At 43.0% G+C, this 20694-nt stretch overlaps 2 protein-coding genes across 2 annotated transcripts in view; both read right to left on the minus strand.

Annotated features, from left to right (window-relative positions):
- T265_13863 (hypothetical protein) overlaps window positions 1-1393 on the minus strand; it is a gene marked incomplete at both ends in the record, with an annotated part of 33695 nt that extends 32302 nt beyond the window's left edge. The window contains one exon of the mRNA XM_009170906.1: window positions 1340-1393. Coding sequence (XP_009169170.1) covers window positions 1340-1393 — 54 coding nt within the window. The remainder of the gene's footprint in view (window positions 1-1339) is intronic.
- Window positions 1394-8745: 7352 nt separating this feature from the next.
- The window catches only part of T265_05795 (hypothetical protein), a gene marked incomplete at both ends in the record, with an annotated part of 31741 nt that continues 19792 nt past the window's right edge, over window positions 8746-20694 (minus strand). The window contains 7 exons of the mRNA XM_009170889.1: window positions 8746-9238; window positions 10851-11138; window positions 12828-12914; window positions 14853-14879; window positions 17306-17436; window positions 18049-18100; window positions 18732-19037. Of these exons, the coding sequence (XP_009169153.1) occupies window positions 8988-9238; window positions 10851-11138; window positions 12828-12914; window positions 14853-14879; window positions 17306-17436; window positions 18049-18100; window positions 18732-19037 (1142 nt within the window). The remainder of the gene's footprint in view (window positions 9239-10850; window positions 11139-12827; window positions 12915-14852; window positions 14880-17305; window positions 17437-18048; window positions 18101-18731; window positions 19038-20694) is intronic.

Raw genomic sequence — 20694 nt, forward strand, 5'->3', positions numbered from 1 at the left:
AGTCTCACCCGACAGCTTGTATCTTTAGCTTACATGTCTTGAAGTAAAAGGAAACTAGCAAATGCTCGAATAGACTGTTTCTAGCAAAACCACTGCTCACCTCGTCTAGGCAACTAGCTGCAAAGTGTTACTTACAATGACTTGGAAACATATGAAACCAACACGTTCCCGTGCAAAACGCAACTTCGGTCTATCGTTCATGAAAGTAGTATTGATTGAACTCCCGTTGAACATCTGCAGCAGTGACTACTATTTCTTTATCGTAGATGGTTGGTCGATGGTGGCGTATTTTCCAGTGAACCGTTTTTATGAACCAGGTTTAAAAATAGCAGCTTCATTTCAACCACAGTGGTTGTTTCATGACACATGACCTGACCTGTGGGCATATAGGATGCCCGAAATTCCCTCTTTTTTCTTCTATCGAAAACAGTTTTAACCTCCAACACGGCGAAAAGTCAATTGCATTTTCCCCGCACCACGAACTTCCGTAACTGTGTTGCTCTCTAGTTAGATCAGTACTTGGTTATCAGTACCCTTTCAATAGCTTAGTGTTAATGCCACTAGCTTGATACTTTACATATAGCGTCAAATACATTCGTCCTCCTTTCCTTCCTAATGATTTGGTATGCTATGCTAACCAAGCTGTAGATTTGCACGTTTGAAGTTCATTTTCAAGTGCATGCACTTGATGAGAGAAGAACGCTTCTGTGGTTTCACGATCACAAAGCATCTTTGCTTTAACGATTGAAACGATGCTGGTACGTTTTATCAGCATTGTGAATGATTTATTGTGTTCTAATTAGACCTACACTCAACCCCAGTGCTCTAAAACTTTGGTGTAAGCTGATCATAACACCTTTTTCCAGACAGCAGGTAGGCTGAACAAGCGACATGGATATGTTGGAAAATTTTACAAATCATCCGAGCAATTATGGTCAATGACCAGAAGACTGCGCCCCCGAGGTATTGACGCAAGAGTAGCTCCCTACCGTTACTATGTGGACAGAAACCGACCGATGAACAAAGGATGGAAATGTTGTCGGAACATGTCATCTAGTACCTTGTTTTCCGGCACTATCTCTCCACAAAACCAGACATCCCGTATACCACTTACAGGCAAATTTCATCTGCAGTGATGCTACCGAAGTTCTTGCTTCATAAGCAACATTTCATAGGTCTTTCATACAGCTATTGCTCACCAACAATAACTGGGTTGAGAATTCAAGTCACATCATTTTTAGTTCTGAAATATATATGATGGCAATTCGTCCTTTGGAAAAAATGAACCAACGTATCACGCATCGGGATACAAACACGATTTGATTGGTGATAAACTTACGTCACAAAGGATATAGTTTACCAAAAGCAAAATTTGAAAGACTGTTTTCCACATCGCAGCCTTTTATTGCCAATAAGCGGTCTCCGTAGTATAATTCCGTACTGTGTATTCAAAGCGAAATTCGTAGTTGGTAAGATTAGGTGCGGAACGGTACGCTTAAGTAATACAAATGTCTCAAGGACAGTGGCTGTTCAGCAGTCATTCAGATGAAACATAAACGAATGTTTCTGCGCAATGTATACAAACGTCTATCGTGTGGTTCGGCAATCAGTCGCGGAGTATTCCAGTAATCAGTTCTACACAATCGATTACAACTCGTAGCGAAACGGATCATCGAAACAAATGGGTGGGCACGAGCAGAATTCATCAATATTTCGAGGCAGATGATTCGCAAGAAGAAAATTCAGCTAGAACTGAACCATCTCTATTGTGGGCTGGAATGTTAAAAGATGTGTCCCATGAAATAAAATTCTTGTCCTCCTTCAAAGCCTGTCGTGCACTGTCACCGTAGTGAATGACCAAAGACTGATGGGACTGACGCTGATGCTCGCTAACACTTCCAGATCTTAGCGTGTAAATCCACTAATGATTGACTAACAGGTACTTCATACCAGGTGCTGTCTGAAGAACATGTATTGATATCAGCAAAATACACTTATTTACATAATAATTTGATTTTGACGGAAGATTCAAGAAAACCTAGCTGAATCTTTCGTTTATGATGTTTTTAAGCAACTGAACTTGTTGCACCAGGCCACCTCATGGCTTAATTGGCATGATATCCGAGATATCACGGCATGGTGCAGCGAACCCATTTGTTTAGAAATATCACAAACGGAGGATTTAGCTGATTCCCAGGTGAACATCCCGTGAAAACCAAATTGGTTTGCAGATGAGTGTAGTTCGCTAATTTTGTGCGATTTGGGTTCAAGTAGAACATAAGGTTGACGGAAACTCGAGGATTTCGCCTACATGATAAGCCCCAAAACGGACTAAATCGGTCGTGGTATGTCAAAGAGTTTTCAGAAACTTTATGGGTAGTTTAATATGTCTATACGGTGTATTGATCTCCTTTCGTTCACTGGTACTTTACCACACCGTGTTACTATCACTAGCAGACAGGTTTGACCATCCATAGGAGGCTAGCCTTTGGTCATTTGCTGGCGCTGCCGCAAAGAACCGCTGAAAACTTTGAGGTCGCCAGTCTTCCTCTTCTGCACACGGGAGAAAAGAGCGCTTAGGATGTGATTTCTCTCGTGACGCTCAGCTATTTGCCGGGATAAATTTATTTGGGGTCATTTCCCTTGTTTTAGTGTCTACTCCTGCACTAACAGGGGTTAGTCAACTCCAAAGGAGAAAGGCGAACCTCGTGTCATCTTTTCGCCAGATGGATCTTCAGTTAATAATTTTGCAGATATCCTGGCCGCAAACCCCATCAAATGGAATTCGGCCTGATTAGGTTTGCCGGCCTTCAGAAGATTTAGGCAGTGTACTTGAATTGCTCTGAATAAACAGGCGGATATGTTCAATCGACTGAGACATTTAGTTGGCCCGATGCCTTGAAGGTCAAACAAGTATGCATCTTAGTTGTCTGTATCAGTGGTCTGCCTCCCAAAAAGTTCCTCTTCGGTAGTGTTGGACTACAGTGAAAACTTCAGCAAGTTGCTTCTGGACAATCTTCTCCTCCTGCATTGCAATAAAAAATCGGTTATGTGGGATGGTACCATTCTTCAGTCCAAATATGGCTAATAGGCTAACCTACAAAAAAACGATACCATAAACATGAAATTACATATTCAAAAACAGAACAACAAAACTGTATGCTTTGCCCATCTTAGTTAAGTAGACTAGGTTAGATGTACCGTCATACCTCTCTTGTTATCAGGTTAACTGAGGGACACTTCCGGATCTTCTGTGGCTTCACCGCTGAAATCTCCGTAGGATCTGGAGGCGAAATAGGGGCCGAGATGAGGCACGGAAAGCTGCATCATGAACAGTGCATCCCTCTGAACGTTATCGATTATTCCCTACTCCTCTAGTGTATCTAGATGAATAAGTTCAAATGGTCGACTTACCGATGGAGTATACTTGCATGACATGTATAAGTCCGAATCATGTATTGGAACCGTATCATCGATACATTTCGGTTCAGGCCGGTTCGCTGTAGCAGCCACACCGGAGCATCACTCTAACCTATTTGCGTTAAATACCTATCAGAGTGCCTCATGCACTCACCGTCAGCTTTTTCCTAGAAGTCAGAAAGTATGAAGAATGAGCGCCTGTTTAAAAGCAGCGGTTGAACAGCTGTTGTCAGTAAACTAACCTGAGAGCTTAACGGTTCCTACGGAGGCTGTGATGGAATCAGAACAAATCTCTGCTCAGGACGGGAGCGATAGTATTTAAGAGGTATAGCCTTATTTTGCTGGTCAATTCCACGGATTCCACGCGGAAGGTGTAACCGCTATCTCAGAAGCATTATATGCCCGTCTAAAAGAATGGATTCCATTAGTACTTCTGGTGAGCGTATTCACCTGAGGTGAGTGATCCGTGGGGTTAGTCTGCACTGAATTTTAACGTGTCAGGGTGTTCCAGATCCACAGTTAATTTACCACTCGAAGAGCAGAAAACATAATCAATGCTTTTAGCAAATTCCTGCCTTTTATAAGTATCAGTATCGGCAATCATATTAATGTTCCCTTGAAATTCATATAATGCCCCACTGGCTGACTTGGAGAATTTCGGTAGTTTCACCAGATCACTGGAAACAATATCAAACTGACGACCACGCTGTTCTAAAGCACACATTGTATATTTGTACAACTTACGGTAATGCATGCCTTTGAGCTACTACGTTGAATTACCGAAGTAGCAGTAGATATTAACTATAGTCCAACATCAAATAGGGGCGAGGATGAACTTACTGGGACATACCTATGGCCTGTGACAGACTGAGTTACTGTTTTCCGCTAAGGTATCACTTATGACGTAGTGCGACAGTGACCTTCATGACAGTGATGGCAACAAAGGTTAATTAAATTATCTAGTCACGACCTTCGCACAACTCGTCTCAAATCGTACGAATTTAACCAAATTAAAGTGGGTTATGGGTTGAGTGAAACTACGGCGCTTGTCAGAACGTCTAGACAATTGTATTTTGCAAATTTTGTGACACACTACTACGACAATTCTTCTACGTGACCAACTCCCCAGGGGCGAGTTCATCTTTGAAGTGCATAGGCTTCCCAAACCTCTTAACATGGAACTAATTCACATCCCACGAACTCTGTTTGGGGTGCGTTGAGTTCACAGGCGAAAAGAGCAACCGTAGCATAGTTCCTCTGATAATGGACGAACTGGCTTGTCTAGATTCTTGGCTCATAAGCACAATGTGTTTGGTATGCCCTTTGACCTCTGTTGATTCATCAGACACAGCAAACGACTAGTGACGTGTGAGTGGTCGATGATTTGTCATCACAAATGATCTTCCACGAGGGTTATCTCTATGAACAGAAGGCTGATATGTCCGATCGGGGTAGTAAGTGAACCGAATTGTACTACAAGCTCTCTGAATAACATAATCTCCGTAACGTCCAGGCGCAGCAGCACTGCCATGTAACGAGACAATTATTGTGATGCGTATCCATCCACACATTGAGGAAAGTTCTGACATATCAGCATCGGTCGCGTTATTATATTCCCATTTGTGGCCAACATGGTGAGTCCTAATGACAGGAATACTATATGGACAAGAGAACTTAAGAGATATCATCCCAGTCTTCTGGTAACACCTGAAAAGCTGATTCATTTTCCATGAAGATACCAGTCTCATCTTGAGTCGAATAGTTTTCATTTCCCCGATTTGGTCGGTTTTTCGGAAAACTGTTGAGTTCGAGTATGGTTTCTGTTATTCCATAAGCTGATCCTGTCGTCGAAAGCTTGTGTAAATATCAAGGCAGAAACTAGTTTTGGCCTCATAAGCTTGGTCGAATTGAGGTGTTTCGTATTAGTGGTTATTGTTTCGGGTGATGAACTTTCATGTGAGTACCACAAATCAAAAAGTATTTATTAATGTGCGTAGGTGAAGATATTTCGAAGAAATCAATCAAATCACTCCAGGGAAACCTGATTGTTACCAAAAAAACAGTATTTCAGTAGGCTAAAAGCAATGCTGATGGTCTTGGGAATTGTCCCAATTCGCGTTTATATTGGCCTAATATGCTTTCAGGCTGTTACGTGTAGGCGTCATATCAGATTTTCTCTTTTAGTAGTAGTAGCCACACAGATTGCATCCTAATGAGAATATAAGCTGTCTATTTAGTCTTCGGTTATAGCGAATGGGAGATATGAGCTGAATTCTGAACACCAAATGTCCCGTCAAAGTCCATGTTTTAACCACCAAAAGGTTTTCAATTTCACAGTGATAACTTTGAAGGGTTGTAGGAGTTGTAGGAGTAAAAATATTTCTTGCAACCGGCCCCCCAACAAACACTTCTTGACTTTCGGACTGTGGCAACTGCACAATCCCTGGCTCCAACAGTTCGTTGAATATGACAGCGCCGAGAATTTGGGTCCAGCGCTGGGTTCCATAAGTGTACGTATTTGGAGAGAGGTGAATAGTTACATATAGAACAACGATCGGCTGCAACTGTACGCATAGTATGACCTTAACCCGCCTTTTAAGCTTGTGAGAACTACATTAATAACTTGGTCCCTGACAAGAGTGCACAAGAATTTCAGTCCGTTTTTCACGATATGGACCATGTACAGCAACCTGTTGGTTCTGGTTGTCACGCCATTTGGGTGCCGATCATGTGAGCTGAAGAACAACTTCAATTGATGTCCACAGAGAGACCATGAAAAAGTGGTTCAGCTGTAGCGTCCTTTCGGTGCGTAGGTGTCATTTCATCCAAAGAAAGCAAGAGCGCCGAGACTCTACCAGGTTGCCCAGGCCTAGACAGGAGCGGTCGAGATGTAGAGGTTGGGTTCTAATCACGGAATTCTCAGTTTGTTAGCTCGTGCGTCAACCACTGAGCCATTTCGAGCTCAGAGTGAGGTAAGAATATAGATAAAATAGTGGACGAAATGTGAAAGGTGAGGGAGTGGACAAAATAACGTCCATTGTCCTCAAAAATGTCTAAGTTGAATGAAAACAGAAGGGTTGCTTTTAATTATTAGTATGGATTTAGTTTGCACTACTACCATCCGAAAAGATTCAATCACTTATAGAATCTCAGACAAGTCTAGCACTATAACAGCCAAGCGTGCACTTCGTAGTTGGAGAACACACTCCGGTTATTTTTATGTGAGCAGAGACTGAACCCACATAGGCTAGACTAGTGAAGACTTCTTCTGACATTGCAGAGGTTCCTTGAACAATAATTTCCTCCAGAAAGTTGAACAGGAAATGGTCAAACGGGGAAGACACTCATTTTTGTGATGAGGCCGGGAGAATATGAACCGTAAACCCCAACTTCCCAAGTGACGGCTATCTCCGGCAAATCTGTGGAGTAATGGTGCCGCTACAAACCGGCGCAATCGACTTTTGTCTGAGATAACACCAACCGCTGGTGTGGGGACGCTCAAATTTTCGAGTGAAGAAAAGATGAACGGACTCAGGCACAGGAGGGACGTTGATTGATCGCCAGAGTTATGTCTGTCAGTACCTCAGGATCAATGATCATCCACCAGATATCCTGATGATTAGCGCATTGCTCTACTGTCCTCTTGAAAACATCATCCGGCTGTTTCCAACCGTCACTACTATACAACAGTCACTGAAGTTTGTTTCGAGCATTTTTGGGACATACAGCCAATTGTCGCTTCAAAGGTCTGCAAGCTTCGCCGCGGTGTTTACCTGGAGTTATGGATCTTATTGAGCGACAACCTGAGTTGAATCCCGGTTAAAGTTTGAAATGCGGTTTATCGAAAGCTCAATCTGGTTCAACTCGTGCCTATCGCCGCTCTTACTTAGGTCGTCCTGTTAGGCTCATAACCGAGTACAGTCTACTGCAATGTTGCGACTTTGAGAGAGTTAAACTTGAGCAGGCCGGTAGTTTTCTTCACGGACTAAAAGAACCGAACCACGAGGAACACGCGAACCAGGGCACGGTCCAAGGCTACACAAATGTTCTAAATTTAAGAGTAATCTAAAATACACAACTGACAACAATAGTTGATCGATCTGGTTGATCTGAGTACCAGGTTGGTTGCGATTTGTAGGACATCAAGCGACTACATGTGCCCATAGAGCCATAGTTGCGCTAAACATTGGTGATTAGCACACAACCGTATATAGTAATCACAACTCAAATAACGTATTACTAAGACTTTATGCTCACCAATTCACTCAACATGAGAGTACTTAAATGTGTACTTGGCCATTTGTAGAAGTCTAGGAACGTACCAATAAAAGTTCATTTTGAGGGACTCACTGATGCAGTTGGCTGGGGTATATGCAGAAAAAAGTCACCAATTTAATGAACAAGTTATTCTTCAGCTGACAGTTAGTGTTATAAAAGGCCCACCTAATGAGTGCGAAGGTTCCGGGTCCCCATCTGGGGAGGCAGCAGTTGTAAATGCCACATGGATTCCTGGTTCGTGCTTCCATACTATTATCTGGTTATACTGTCCATCCTTCGGTCGTCCCCAATCAGCTTATCGTGGTACTCGTGGTATTACCATGTCAGTTTCACATCTTTCGGTTGATACCACAGCAGACCTATACGTTTCTGCTTCAGAACATAGCTATAAGATGCCTTCCTGCGTATAAACCTCAAACAGACAGATGCTGTCAATTGATACGCCGAAAGAGCGCATAGGGAACCGAGGTGGAACGGCCGAATGTCCAATCATCCGCAATTTAATAATGCAAATCGTCTAGGCAGACCAAGTTGTACATGGCCTTCAGTTACGCAGTCCCATTAAGTGACCGACCAGACTTACGTACAAATAGCCATAGGAACATGCAGCCAGATTTCACGTGCGTTCTACAGGTGACCAGCCTGTGCATTTTCGTGCCCTTATCTTTGCACCAGCCCTCAAAAGGAGTCACATTCTCCCGATGGGATATTAATTTACTGAAAACTGTTCGACAGCCCAATACCAGTTTGATTATGTTAGCGCAGTCCCATCAATTTCCATTCACCTCAGGTTCTCATTGACCACTGTAATTGATGAAAAACACTGACTTGAAAATTAAGACTGAAATAACTATCTCATTCATGGTTTATTTATTTTTGTGGGCTATTCAACCCAAGTTATCCAACAATCTCCGAAAATGGATACCCGGGTGTTTCATGAAGTTCGTAGCTCCCGCCCATGTTGTGCCTGGTAGATCACTTATTGTTTTTTACAACGCAATCAATTTTGTCCAGAGCCCACCAAGAGAAATGTAAGAAATCAAAGACGTACTGAAGAATTATGCCAATCGAACGCAAGGTAAATAAGAGCAAGTTACAGAAGATAGGTATAAAAAAGGTCTGATATAGAAAAAATAACTGATCGGTGCTGAAACAAGAGAAACTCGTTATCGATAAAAGAAAGGAATAAGCGCTGTGCGTGGAAGGGAAGTAGGTTCCCCCTCTGAAATGAAGAAGCATAAGAAAGACGAAAATCGATGCGTAAGCTGACAGAAGAGTGATATGTTATGTTACTTTGTTGGTGTGTGCATATTAGTACGGATGAGTTGCCGGGCCTGTTCTAAAAGTTTATCACACAGAGCCTTCGCAGCGGTTGTACTCGGTTCCACCAATTTAGCCTGTGAATGAAGCCATTGCTGAGCTTTGCGAACGACCAATTCCCACTCAACCTCGGACTCGGAGTGTCGGAGTTCAAAATAAGCAATCACGAGCATTGTGATCCAAGCGCTATCCGACAACTCATTCTGGGATGATGCTTGCCCTAAAAAGGAAGCAAATATGTTAACTTCAAGCGGTTTCATTACCAGCACCCAACACACTGCATCAAAAGTGCATCCAGCTGTCCCTGTCAAATATCCAAAACTCTCATCACTGGAATTCTAAATCACATACACTGCACAATTATGAGAGAGGGTGGATGGTTGTGAACCTGTTCCGTAAACTCAGCGATTCGGTTGCTAACACTTAGAAAAATTCATCCAACAGTGTGTCAACGACATTTCCTGCAAATATGCATAAATCTTTAACCAAGCTCATGTCAATTTGCTGAAGAGGTCTGATCATACGTCAGCAGATCGTTTGGGTGACATAAGGTAATTCACAGAGCCATACTTGCCAGTGTGATGGGGTCAAGGGTTATTTTGCCTAGATCGCCATTGCTCCGGGGTTGAGGTGTTAAACGGGGTCGGACTGTGTGCTCACTGAGTGACTATACCTAGCACAGTGTCAATAAACTGCTGATACATTTCGATTTTCGGTCCCAAGTAACGTCTTCTGCGGTTATGAAAGTATTATCATGCGTCCGACGGCTGAACGATTACCACCTGATGGAGGGTCGAATCGGTCAAAACGTAACCCTGCTACGGGAGTGCGGGCGAAAAAACAGAGCATAACATAAAAAAGCGAAATTCATATCTGGGAACTTTCCCAGATAATCGTTCAGCTGCAACGCCCTTTTGGTGCTTAATTGCCATGCCACCCGAGGGAAGCACGATGGATGGGATTCTGTCAGGTTGCCCAAGCCTAGACAGGAAAAGTAAGGAGACAGAGGTAGGGTTCGAACCACGGACCTTCCGGTCAGTAAATCAGAGCGCTAACCACTGAGACCCCCCTTCTCGGATAGCAAATTTAAGATGAATCACTCGCTCGGTGGTGTATCTCCTAAAATGATAACACTCTTGTGCGACCCTAAGATAGGTTGAGTTGTTTATCGCTTCTCCGAAGTAACGATATGGCAAAGTTAGGCTGCGTGCTTACTAAGTTGTGGTAAAGAGAGAGTGTGTCGCGCTCTCGCACATTGCTGATCTGATCATTGCGTGTGTGAGTATGTTCGTATCACCATGCCCGAGTTGCGCATTATATCAGTCCCAGAAAGCCAGCCACCGCGACTCGGAACAAGTAAAGATATTGGTCAGCCTTATCATTTAGATAACAAGGTAAACTAAGCAAGGAGCTGATCAAAGAAAAGCCGTAGTCAGTGATTTTAGAAAGTGAAGCATAAAAAAGTTGTCCAGGAACACGGATGCCAGTCAAGTAATGCAAGCGAAAGTGAGTGGTGTATGGTCAAAAAAACATAGTAAGGCTAATGAAGATACGCAACCAACACGAAACAAACTACTTTCGAATTTGAGCGCAACGTTTAGAAATGGACCTAAATTGTTTATTTGCTGGACGGTTTAAAGGGGTGCCAAAGCTCTAACTACGATAATCTCAGCTCGTCACTCTACCCTAAAAATTAGAAAGGGTTTCGATAATTATATCGCCTTAATTTACCGAAACTAGACTGATATGAACAGCATCTAGCAAAAAGTAGCCAAGCAAACATGTGAACACATTAAAAATTCCACCTCGGAAGATATCAGACAAGTACTTACATGTCTTGGGCTTCTCCTTACGCACCATCGCGGCATCAATCTCCAGCAAAGCCACAACCTCATCCACTAGTGGCCAAGACCCTGAGAATTGCTGTAATTTTACAAGTTTTACTATTGAATCCTCTTGTCTCTCAACGGGCTCCTCCGTAGATTGAGAGCACACTGGAAAATATTTGCACAGAGCTTTAAAAAGCAAAAGAGACGAGTAGCGAGCCACATACAAAAAATACTGACCAGTAACGGAGATTGCTCGACAATACAAGGAAATGTGAGCCAGTGTATTGGAAACTAACCACGACCAAGTTATGCGGTCAACTTGTTTTTCAAGCACACTTTTCGTAAGTGAACTCTGGAGCACGAATTTCACAAGGGCACAAGGGCTGAGATACTGCTGAGTAGCCCAAGTCTAGAAAGCAGCAATGAAAAAACCGGGAGAGGTACTTGGCGCCCTGTCCCGGTTGTGTGAAAGATCGTTATAATTCGAAATCCAATATAATCATATTGCTGGTATTGAACAGTCAGTCAGTTACTCAGCTCACAAACTGTGCACCGAAGCGCGGCGGTTCCAACTGCTATTGTTACGTCCACCGAAGACGAGGATAAGGAATAGGAACCAGACGTGCGAGATAATGGACTAATGTGTAGATTGTCCAGAATGATAGGAAGTGGGAGCTAAGCAGTTACCAACTCGAGTCCATTGACTGGTAAGGACTTTCATGCCTCGTTGCCAGATCATAAACGGAACGTTCCGGAGTAGTCTCTATCCGACACAAGGCTGGATATGAGAGGATTCTACGAGGCAAACGGCTCTGCCAAACAAAGCACACGGCCTTATCTTTAAAGTCCTTGAAATGGGTCTCACATGGATCATGACACGATGTGAGATTACGAGGAGCTAAGTGGCATTCAATCGTACTGAATCCACCTGAACTGACTACACGTGCAATTTCGGAAGCCTACATGGGAGGTCGACCTAGTCAAGGAAACCTAGTGGACGGCCGCGTTCGCATCCAAAAATACTTAGGTCAGGATAACGTTTCCGATAAAGTTACCTCTTGAAATGACAAGTGAAAATGTACCTAACGAGAATACGAGAGCTAGAGAGGACCAAGCATTCATCAGAAACGATAGGAACTGTGAAATTATTGTAAAGCAAAAGAAGTCTTTCGTCGGTTCTCTCAAATTTCTCGTACAGGTCCTCATGAAGGCCCGCCAGTGTACTTTGTCCCCAGCCTACTAATGGTACCGATCCTCTTCTGGCAATAAGCAACCAGATGACTGCTACACAGGGATGGATTTAAAGAGACGAACAAGAAAAGAGTTGACAACTCGTGGAGCGGGAATCCATCTACTGATCCTCTGAAAAGAAAGAACGCCGCCACCAATAAACAGTTTTCGCTGAGTCCTTTGCACCATTGAAATAGGAAGATAGATTACGATAAATACAAGATGTGAAAAACAACCGTCAGAAGTGCAGCAAGGTGAATCACCTTCCAATCGGCTGTTTGTAAAGGATCGATAAACAAACATGTCAAGAGCACTGAGATATTGTGAAGCCATATTCGTCCAAGACCTATCATGACCTGTCATGTGTTGTGAGTGAATCCCATCTGAATCAAATGTTTTTGCTTTTCAGAAGCACCAACATTTTACCCTCTTCGTAAAATTCAACCCTCCACGACGCAGAGGTTTACTGTCTGTTTACGAGCATTTATTCGTTGAACTGCATGATACGATACTGCTATTGACTAAACCGTCAACTTATTAAGGGATAGTGGCTGACAAGGACCGAACCTCAGGGCTGTCTGTTTGAAGTTCCCAGCGCCGTATAAAGCCTATCATGAAAAAAAGTCCCACCAGTTTTCGTTCGCACAAAGCAAACAGATTTGATCGGATATAGCTTAGATATGCTAATACCCTTTTACTTGCCTTTCATATCATAGCTGCGGTGCGCTTGGGGGGATAAACCAGACTTACGCGCCATAAAACCTCCAGGAGCGAAAGTCGGAGAGTCCACAATGTCTGGTGCGCAGTCTGAAGTATAGCAAGCAGGCGCAACGCTAGCTAGAAAAGGATAGGTGAGAAATAACGCCTGAAGGGGACGACAAACTAAGTATGGACAAACTTAGTTACACGAGGCACACTGAAGGACCGTAAAAATGGAAAATATAAAAACAAGTGACTGGATCATGGAGTTTTGATGAGAAATAAAATCCCATGACACGTGCTCCATATTTTCGCCTTGTTTGAAAAAATAGATAATCACAATTTGATGAAAAGGGTAAACAACTACTTATTTGATCACCTCAAAATTGCCAAAACGATGCTAATCAACGAACACCCAATGTATCGTTCTTGTCCATTTTTTCAAGCTACTCTATGCAAAGACCTTGGACTGATGCTTATTGTAGCCCAATTATACGATAAAATCAGTTCAAATTATTCGTTCAAGGAACCAATCTCCTCCATGAAGGTCCGCTAGCCCAAAATATAATTTTATCCATGCTGAAATCAACACCGCCGTGGAACTTAGTGAAGGAAACGATGTTGGCTCTGTGAGATTCTCAACGCGACCCTCAAATAAGATACCGCGAGAAACTGTCACAACCAGTTGTCGATCGAACACAATGAGGTAAACCTCAGTCGGAATTTTCTCAGGGGACCATAAATTAATGCTCCGAACGAGCGGCTACCAATGACATTCTAAAGTGAATGAAATGATAAGAGTAAGCGCTTCCGCTAGAACAGGCCGGTCCCACCATGCAGGTCAATGCGTCATCTTAAAAGAATGTGTACTCCAACAGTACTTTTCTTATCATAACAAGTTATCAGACCGGTAACATGTAAGCCAACTGTGTCTACTATCAATGGCATATTCACCGGTCCTCTAATCAATCATATGAGAAAAGCTTAAACATGTATTTCTACCTGCAGAAGCTCAGCCCAAAATTCGCTGACGTCTTAAGTCCGTGGGTCTTGTGCTCAAAGTGAATAGTTTCCACTTCCAAAGTGGCCCTCCCCAAATTACTGTCCAACGGAACCTGTCCAATTAAACTTGTGTAGCTGTCACTTGTATTTACATTTTCAGGGGAACGGGGATTTCGCATTTCAGTTTTACCGACTCCCACACGTAAATGGTCCATCATATGAATTTCCCTTGGGGTTTGATGTTACAATCTTACCAGTAATCTAAAAAAGCGTACAGGTGAACCGCGTGTAAAGCGCCAAATACACCTTATTAAGTCACAGAACCCTCGGATGGTAAAGTGCTCCTTGTTTGCTGTTGAATACAACTACTGAAAGCATGTAAACCTTAGATGCCAGATGGTGGAACGCACAGTAGGTTGGACTTCAGGAAGTGACTGGATCACAAAAGAAAGCCACTTCGGTATGACCCAAGAACCAGAAATTGAAGGTGCATGTTGTACGGCGTGAGAGAGTAACAGAAATCACCGGAACAGATAGCGGTTCAATTCCCAGCTCGAACTGCATCTCATCTCCAGATGAACTTTAGGTGAAACTTGTTATCAGGTTCGACATCACCTGGAAGTTTATTCTGTTGGTCGATGCGTGACCGATGTAAGTCACTTTCGTGCCATCCGTATCTTTTCAAATTGTCTTCTTGAGTGATTGAAGGTGCATCCACCCCAGGAACGCTTGCAATAGATCAGCACTAGATTCCCCCTCACACTAAATCTCCTCTCTTCTCTTCACGCTAAAGATGCAAATATAATTTGATAAACTTTGCGGTGTCAACACTGATGCAGCTGTATCTGATGATGGTGATCATATTGTTCATGTATACTACACGTTAATTGGTAAAAAAGCGAGGTTCGCCGGTCACGACGAAGGGGAAAATCTCTGGGTAAGTAGTAAAATTTAGTTTCAGTCGAATACAAACGATCTTTCACTTAGCACTTACAATCCAACTAAGCATGACATGCAAACAATATGTGGACACAATTGGCATACACATAATAATACTCCCACCCACAAACTTACCGCAAAGCCGAACAGGCGCTGCGGAACCTGAAAAGACAAGCAAAGAAACGATGCCCACATTAAATGAGAAAAACGGTGCGTACAAATCCATAGCGTCAAAGAATAATTTTCTAGCTGTAAGAGATTAAGATCATATTGTTATCATGAAAAATAATTGGCCTTGCGTTGACCGGTTTGTTGCTCCTATTCAGGTATGTCCAAATAGTACACGTTCCACTTTCATAACCATTCAAGCAATTACATATCTGGAGCATTCATCAGTTGAAGTGAAAATTTTCAGCAACCCCCGACAAAACTTAGAAAATCACCAAAATACAACTGATAGTTCATCGCCAAGTGCGAACGAACGGCAACTAAGCTTGTCCACCTCAGCAAAACGGCTCTATATCGAAAGGATATGATAGCTCTCTAGCGATTCGTCGTAGGAGTAGGGTAAACATAGTTCGATGCCATAATTTCCCTGCATTTTCGGTCATATAGGTGCTTATCGAGGTAATCAGCATGAAAAAGTCGTGCAAGACAACTTGTGCTGGGACACGACCAGATGAAAAGTCCATTTCATCCGTACAGATGAGAAACAGTCCACGCATTATAGTCACTCCGTCAAGAAACAGAGAGCCATATCCATCAAAGAAGAGGCTAATACTGTTTGCTTAGGACACAATAATGAATAAACCCGGAGAGATAGAGGAAACAATACGACCTATTCCCGGATGAGGTGAAACTAAAGCTATGTGAATCATGAAGAGTCAAAAAACCTCCATAAGAAACAACGATAAATATCCAGTCACAGGAACCGAGAGAGCGGTTTCTGAACAGAAAGATTCACGTCTTTCGAGTGAGGAATAGGACTTACGGGCCTTCTTCATGCGGGCAGCTAAGGCAAAAAAATATATCATTTAGAGAGTGCTAAACGCCTAGGAGTGCGAAGGTGTTCAGACGCACACAAAAAGTGATCAAATAATTTCACAAAGTGACTTGACATATCACCTATAAGTCCTTCTGACTTCAAAGAAAAATCTGGCAAAGTGTATTTTTGGATGCGAATGACAAAGGACACCATTTGCATAAGTTCCAATAAAAATTACGACCTATTCCTAAATGAACTGTTCACCTCCCGCCCTTTTTCGCCGCATGAAAGCCACAAATACTGAAGAAGCCACGAGGGCTAATATATCGCTAAGACGTCTACAACTAGATAGGAAGAAGCGGACAGAGGTACGTTTGACCAAGGCGAGGTGGACGGGGTGGCCTAAGTGGTTAGAGCGCGAATTTACTGACCGGAATATCCCTGGTTCGAACCCAACCTCTGCCTCTTGACTTCCCCTGTCTAGGCTTGGGCAACATGGCAGTATCCTAGCCCTCACGCCGCCTTCGTGTGGCATGGCAGCTAGGCACCGAAAGGGTGCTACAGCTGAACGATTCAAAACAATTCAAGGTTTGACCAATGGACCTAGGCGTATAGAACTCGCGCCCTGAGCTCTCAGAGAGCTCGACCTTTGATAAACGTTTCTAGACCAGTATACGCTAGTGCAGATGCACTAGGGTGAAGCTTAAAACAGAACTGGTGAGGGAGGCATCCCGGATAAAATTAGTCAGTGCAAAGTGGTGATGAAAGAATACTGGAGATGAAATAAGCACTATTTCAGGATAATATAAAATTTCGAATTCAGATTAACATCTGACCGAGCGGTAAATAGCCATAATTTGTTCCGAGTATAAACAATGTATACAGAAAAAAATATAGGTGAATCCGCCCCCTTCCTCTGCAGTCATCGACAGAGCAAGCAAGGTAGTGGATACCCAAATGAAGTATTTCAAAAGTGATACTGATTAGGACATCTGAACTGTAATTCGAATTGAAGCTTACCTCCAAACAACAATGGACTGAAATAAATAACGAGTGAATCACACTGATTAGCTGAAATCACGCAATGACTACCATATACGTTTGACTAGCGAAGGTTAAGAGTTAAGCATCTATATTAAGGGTAACTGTCTCGTATCTTACAAAAACAACAATAAGAAAAACAAAGATGTTGAGAAGCCGTTTCCTCCTGATCGGGAGAGTGAACGTGATGCGATGGACATGCGACTGACTCAAAGGTCTCGGATAACTAGTACTTAAAAGTATCCTTAATAGACTCGTATACCTCCCAAAAACTGGATAGTGTGTAGGAATCCAGAGGGCGCACCAAAAGTCACTGCATTTTTAGATGGAGCTACTCAGAGCTTTTCCAGTAGTCTAGTTTAAACGTCCGAAAAGAGATGCACATGTTGGGCTGAGATGATGGGCTGCACTTGTTTTAGGATATGGCGGGCGAAAAGTGCTGACTGGTTAGTAATCGAAGCTGGTGTTGACCACGTTCCAGTGATGATTTAACCTCTCCACAACGAGCCTGGTAGACAGTCACTACACTTGGTTAAACAGGCTTCGTGACCACACCTATTACCGTTGAATTCAAGCGGTATACTGCTAGCACGCAAAGGAACGTTTTGGAGTATCGCCAGGCATTGTAGATAGGAACATCGACAACCACCGTCAGCAGCAATGAACACCAGTATCGTATCAAAAGAGGCGGAGCTGTAACTGAGATGCAGAGGGAATTAACCGAGCAGTTCTGAGTATAATCATATTCATTGTGTCTGAGTGAGGACTATGAAAAGTCCTTAAGGAGAAAAACGGTTCTGATGAGTCTTGCGTCAACCTTGCCAACGATACGAGCAACCATTAATGTGAATGTCACCAAGAGACCACTGGCTGCACGTTTTGATGCATCTTTTGAAAACGATGACTAAGACTGAAAGCGTATCAGAGCTTAGCTACGTGAGGGAGAAGAAGCTGTGGCGGGAAACAGGCCAGAAATAATAGATATGACATATGAACATGGCTAGGGGAAACAGCGAGAATAATTTAGCTGTGGTACGCTTTCGAAGCATAGCCCTCCTGTAGCCAGTGAACAGCATAGCGGTTGAAATACTGACGTACCGCCCAAACCTAAAAGGATTTTCGCGTTGGACTGGAACCAGGATCATTAACTCAAGCGTTATTTACGACACCAGTGCCTGCACATTTTCAAGAGTAGTGAGTCACAAGTGGAAAGCCACTAGGACCTAACAAAATCGACTTTAAATCACGTAACACAGCGAGATGATGAATGTACTGATAAGGATGAAATTTCAAGGTGCAACTTACCGGTTGGTTAAATGTTCCGCTTCTGCGTATGGCTTTACAACAAATACCTCATCTAAAACGTTAGAAACAGGCATTAAAATTGTGAGTAGATTAAAAGCAGATTAACCTCGTGAAAAGAAACAATCCGCTGAGGGATAGATTGTTCTAAAGCCATGTGGCGGACCGGAAGCAATTGTGTCAAATCGCGTAAAAACTACAAGAAAATGTGAGATTTCAGTTCGTTTCTGAGAAAAACACTCAGTGTTCACAGAATATGCCTCTTGGTGTGCAACACAACCCATACCGAAAGAGTGAGTTGCAAAACCTCACGCGCACAGTCGTTGAAAAAGTAGGTTCGTCCCGAGAAATGCATTGCTATAACGACCATACTTAAAGCCCAAACCGCATAATGTGGTCGACATCTAGGTTAAATTTACGGGGATGGATATCAAATTTACATTCGAATTCCGAGGCAACTGTGGCAATCTGGGAAACCGCTAGAATGAAAAAGAGGCCAAACTGGATTTAGGAAACGAAGACAGGCTCAGGGTTCTATTTTGCATAAATGAAGTCGTGTGGATCTAGCATACCAAGGAGTGTACTACCACATCGATATGTAAGAACTTAGTGAAAGGTTCCAAGATTAGGGATCAATCACGTCAGTAATCTAAAAAACCGGCCCTGTCTTCCAAGACCCAACTTACTGCGCGTGACTGGATCCACACCGATAAACGAAGTGAGAGGACACACTACGTTGAACATACAGGAGACCTGTTCAATTTGCTTGCGAATGGAATCCTGTTCTTTGTTTCCCTCGGTCATTTGTAACCCCTTCAACTGGTCTCCTAACTGATTGAGTAAGCATTTCGCAGCCAGCCGATGCAACGGGGAATTTTTGTGGCATGGCAATAACCTGGTTCCGGCGGCAACGGATATCGGTATTCTTACAGTATGTTGATCACCCATGACGTCAAAACTCAACTCCAAATCTCCGGTGAGTTCTGTTGGTTCTGGGAAAAGAACGCAGACGGGAAAATATGCAACCCGAAACTTTACAAACAAACAAGGTGTGGGCAGTCAACATCAGTGTTGGTTATCGATGGACAAGACTCCAACTAGGACTCGATGAGTTGTGCCACCAAAGGCCGGTAAAGAATGCACATAACCAGGACAGGGCTACCGTAAACTGTGCGTAAAAATGATTGAAATCTTAAGCCCAATGCATACAGTAACAGCCGTAGCATCAATAACGCAAAACCACTGTTAAAGCTCGGTGTTTCCCTGCCGGCAACCACGATTACTGTAATAACTAATACGGAAAAAAAGATATAGAAACCAAGGGTCTAGCCTTATACAAGCACCCTATGGCGCTTGAACCTTTAAGAACTTTTGTGTGTGAAAAAGTGTGACCCTGCATAAGGACTATAGTCGTCACCTTATTGTGGTTTGCTTAAAATGGCAGCGAACCAGTGTGGAGTGAAACAACAACGACTATATAGTGTCATTCTAGGCGATTACATCACACGATGATAATGTAGTACCAACTTCTTCAGAGCAGTTTACGTTAATATCAATGAGCGATAGTTGAACGCTTAAATCAGCGAGCAATTAATTGCAAATTCAAACGTAGTGTGACAGCTTCAGTTAGGTAAACAGGATAGGACTCAGAGGCCATCACTACCTAAAAGACAGCCGGAAGAATAATCTGTACAATATACGGTTTCACTTCGAAACTGGTGGTAGTCGGTGGATTAACACCTTGCATCCGAATGATTGGCCGCACCAGACTGAATAACAATATTGCCAGGCCAAGTAATCGGTCATCCCCTCTCAATTATCGAAACGTCGGATTATGCCAAGTACAGCAATCCCTGGAGGAGTGCATTAAGCTTTATTGACGGAGAACCTCCAACTGAGGACTCTCCATGGGAGTGATCCATTAACGGATGGTATAGAGGTGCCGAACTCAATTAGTTAGCGCAAAAGAAAAGGTGACTTGACCATGCTTATCAATGCATACCTTTGACCAGCTTCGTGCTCTTTTGATTAGTTTTTTACTACAAGGGAAAATTTGTTCAACCTGGCTTTCTGTGGCCATGAGACGGTGTTCAAAACTCCCATGGATCCCGGGAAGAAGCTGTCAGCTCGTGTTTTGTCCCTACAAACATGCACAGGATACAAGGCTCTGGCGAATGATTCAGTGATAACCTTTCAGTACAAATGATGCTCTCATCTTATATTTGGATAAACAAATCATATCATACCCTCTCGATGAAAAAGATCGCAATATGACACTTCGGTCTTACATTGGTTGATAGATCACCAAAGCCCAGCATTGCCCAAGTGCAGATCATCAGGTGGGTGTAGTCCCGAGTTTCCCCATCCCCACCTTCTACCCGGACATCAACATGTACAAAAGCAGTGAAATATATATTTGCAAACTAAATTAATTCTGGTGACAAATTCAGCGGTAACAAGACGGTTTAAAAATGATGCCAACATCATCATCTGTGACTTTACCCCAGCACACGCGAGCTGCAAATCGAATGTCGTCTCGATCGATAGACAGGTAGTCCGAATAGTGGAGTAGGTAATCAATTATGTACAACTAACGCAGTTGAGTTTGAAACAACATGAATAACGTGTGGAGCAGAAGGACTGTTCTCG

This window comes from Opisthorchis viverrini (genome assembly GCF_000715545.1).
Source record: "Opisthorchis viverrini unplaced genomic scaffold opera_v5_114, whole genome shotgun sequence".
In the NCBI taxonomy this organism is placed as follows: domain Eukaryota; kingdom Metazoa; phylum Platyhelminthes; class Trematoda; order Opisthorchiida; family Opisthorchiidae; genus Opisthorchis; species Opisthorchis viverrini.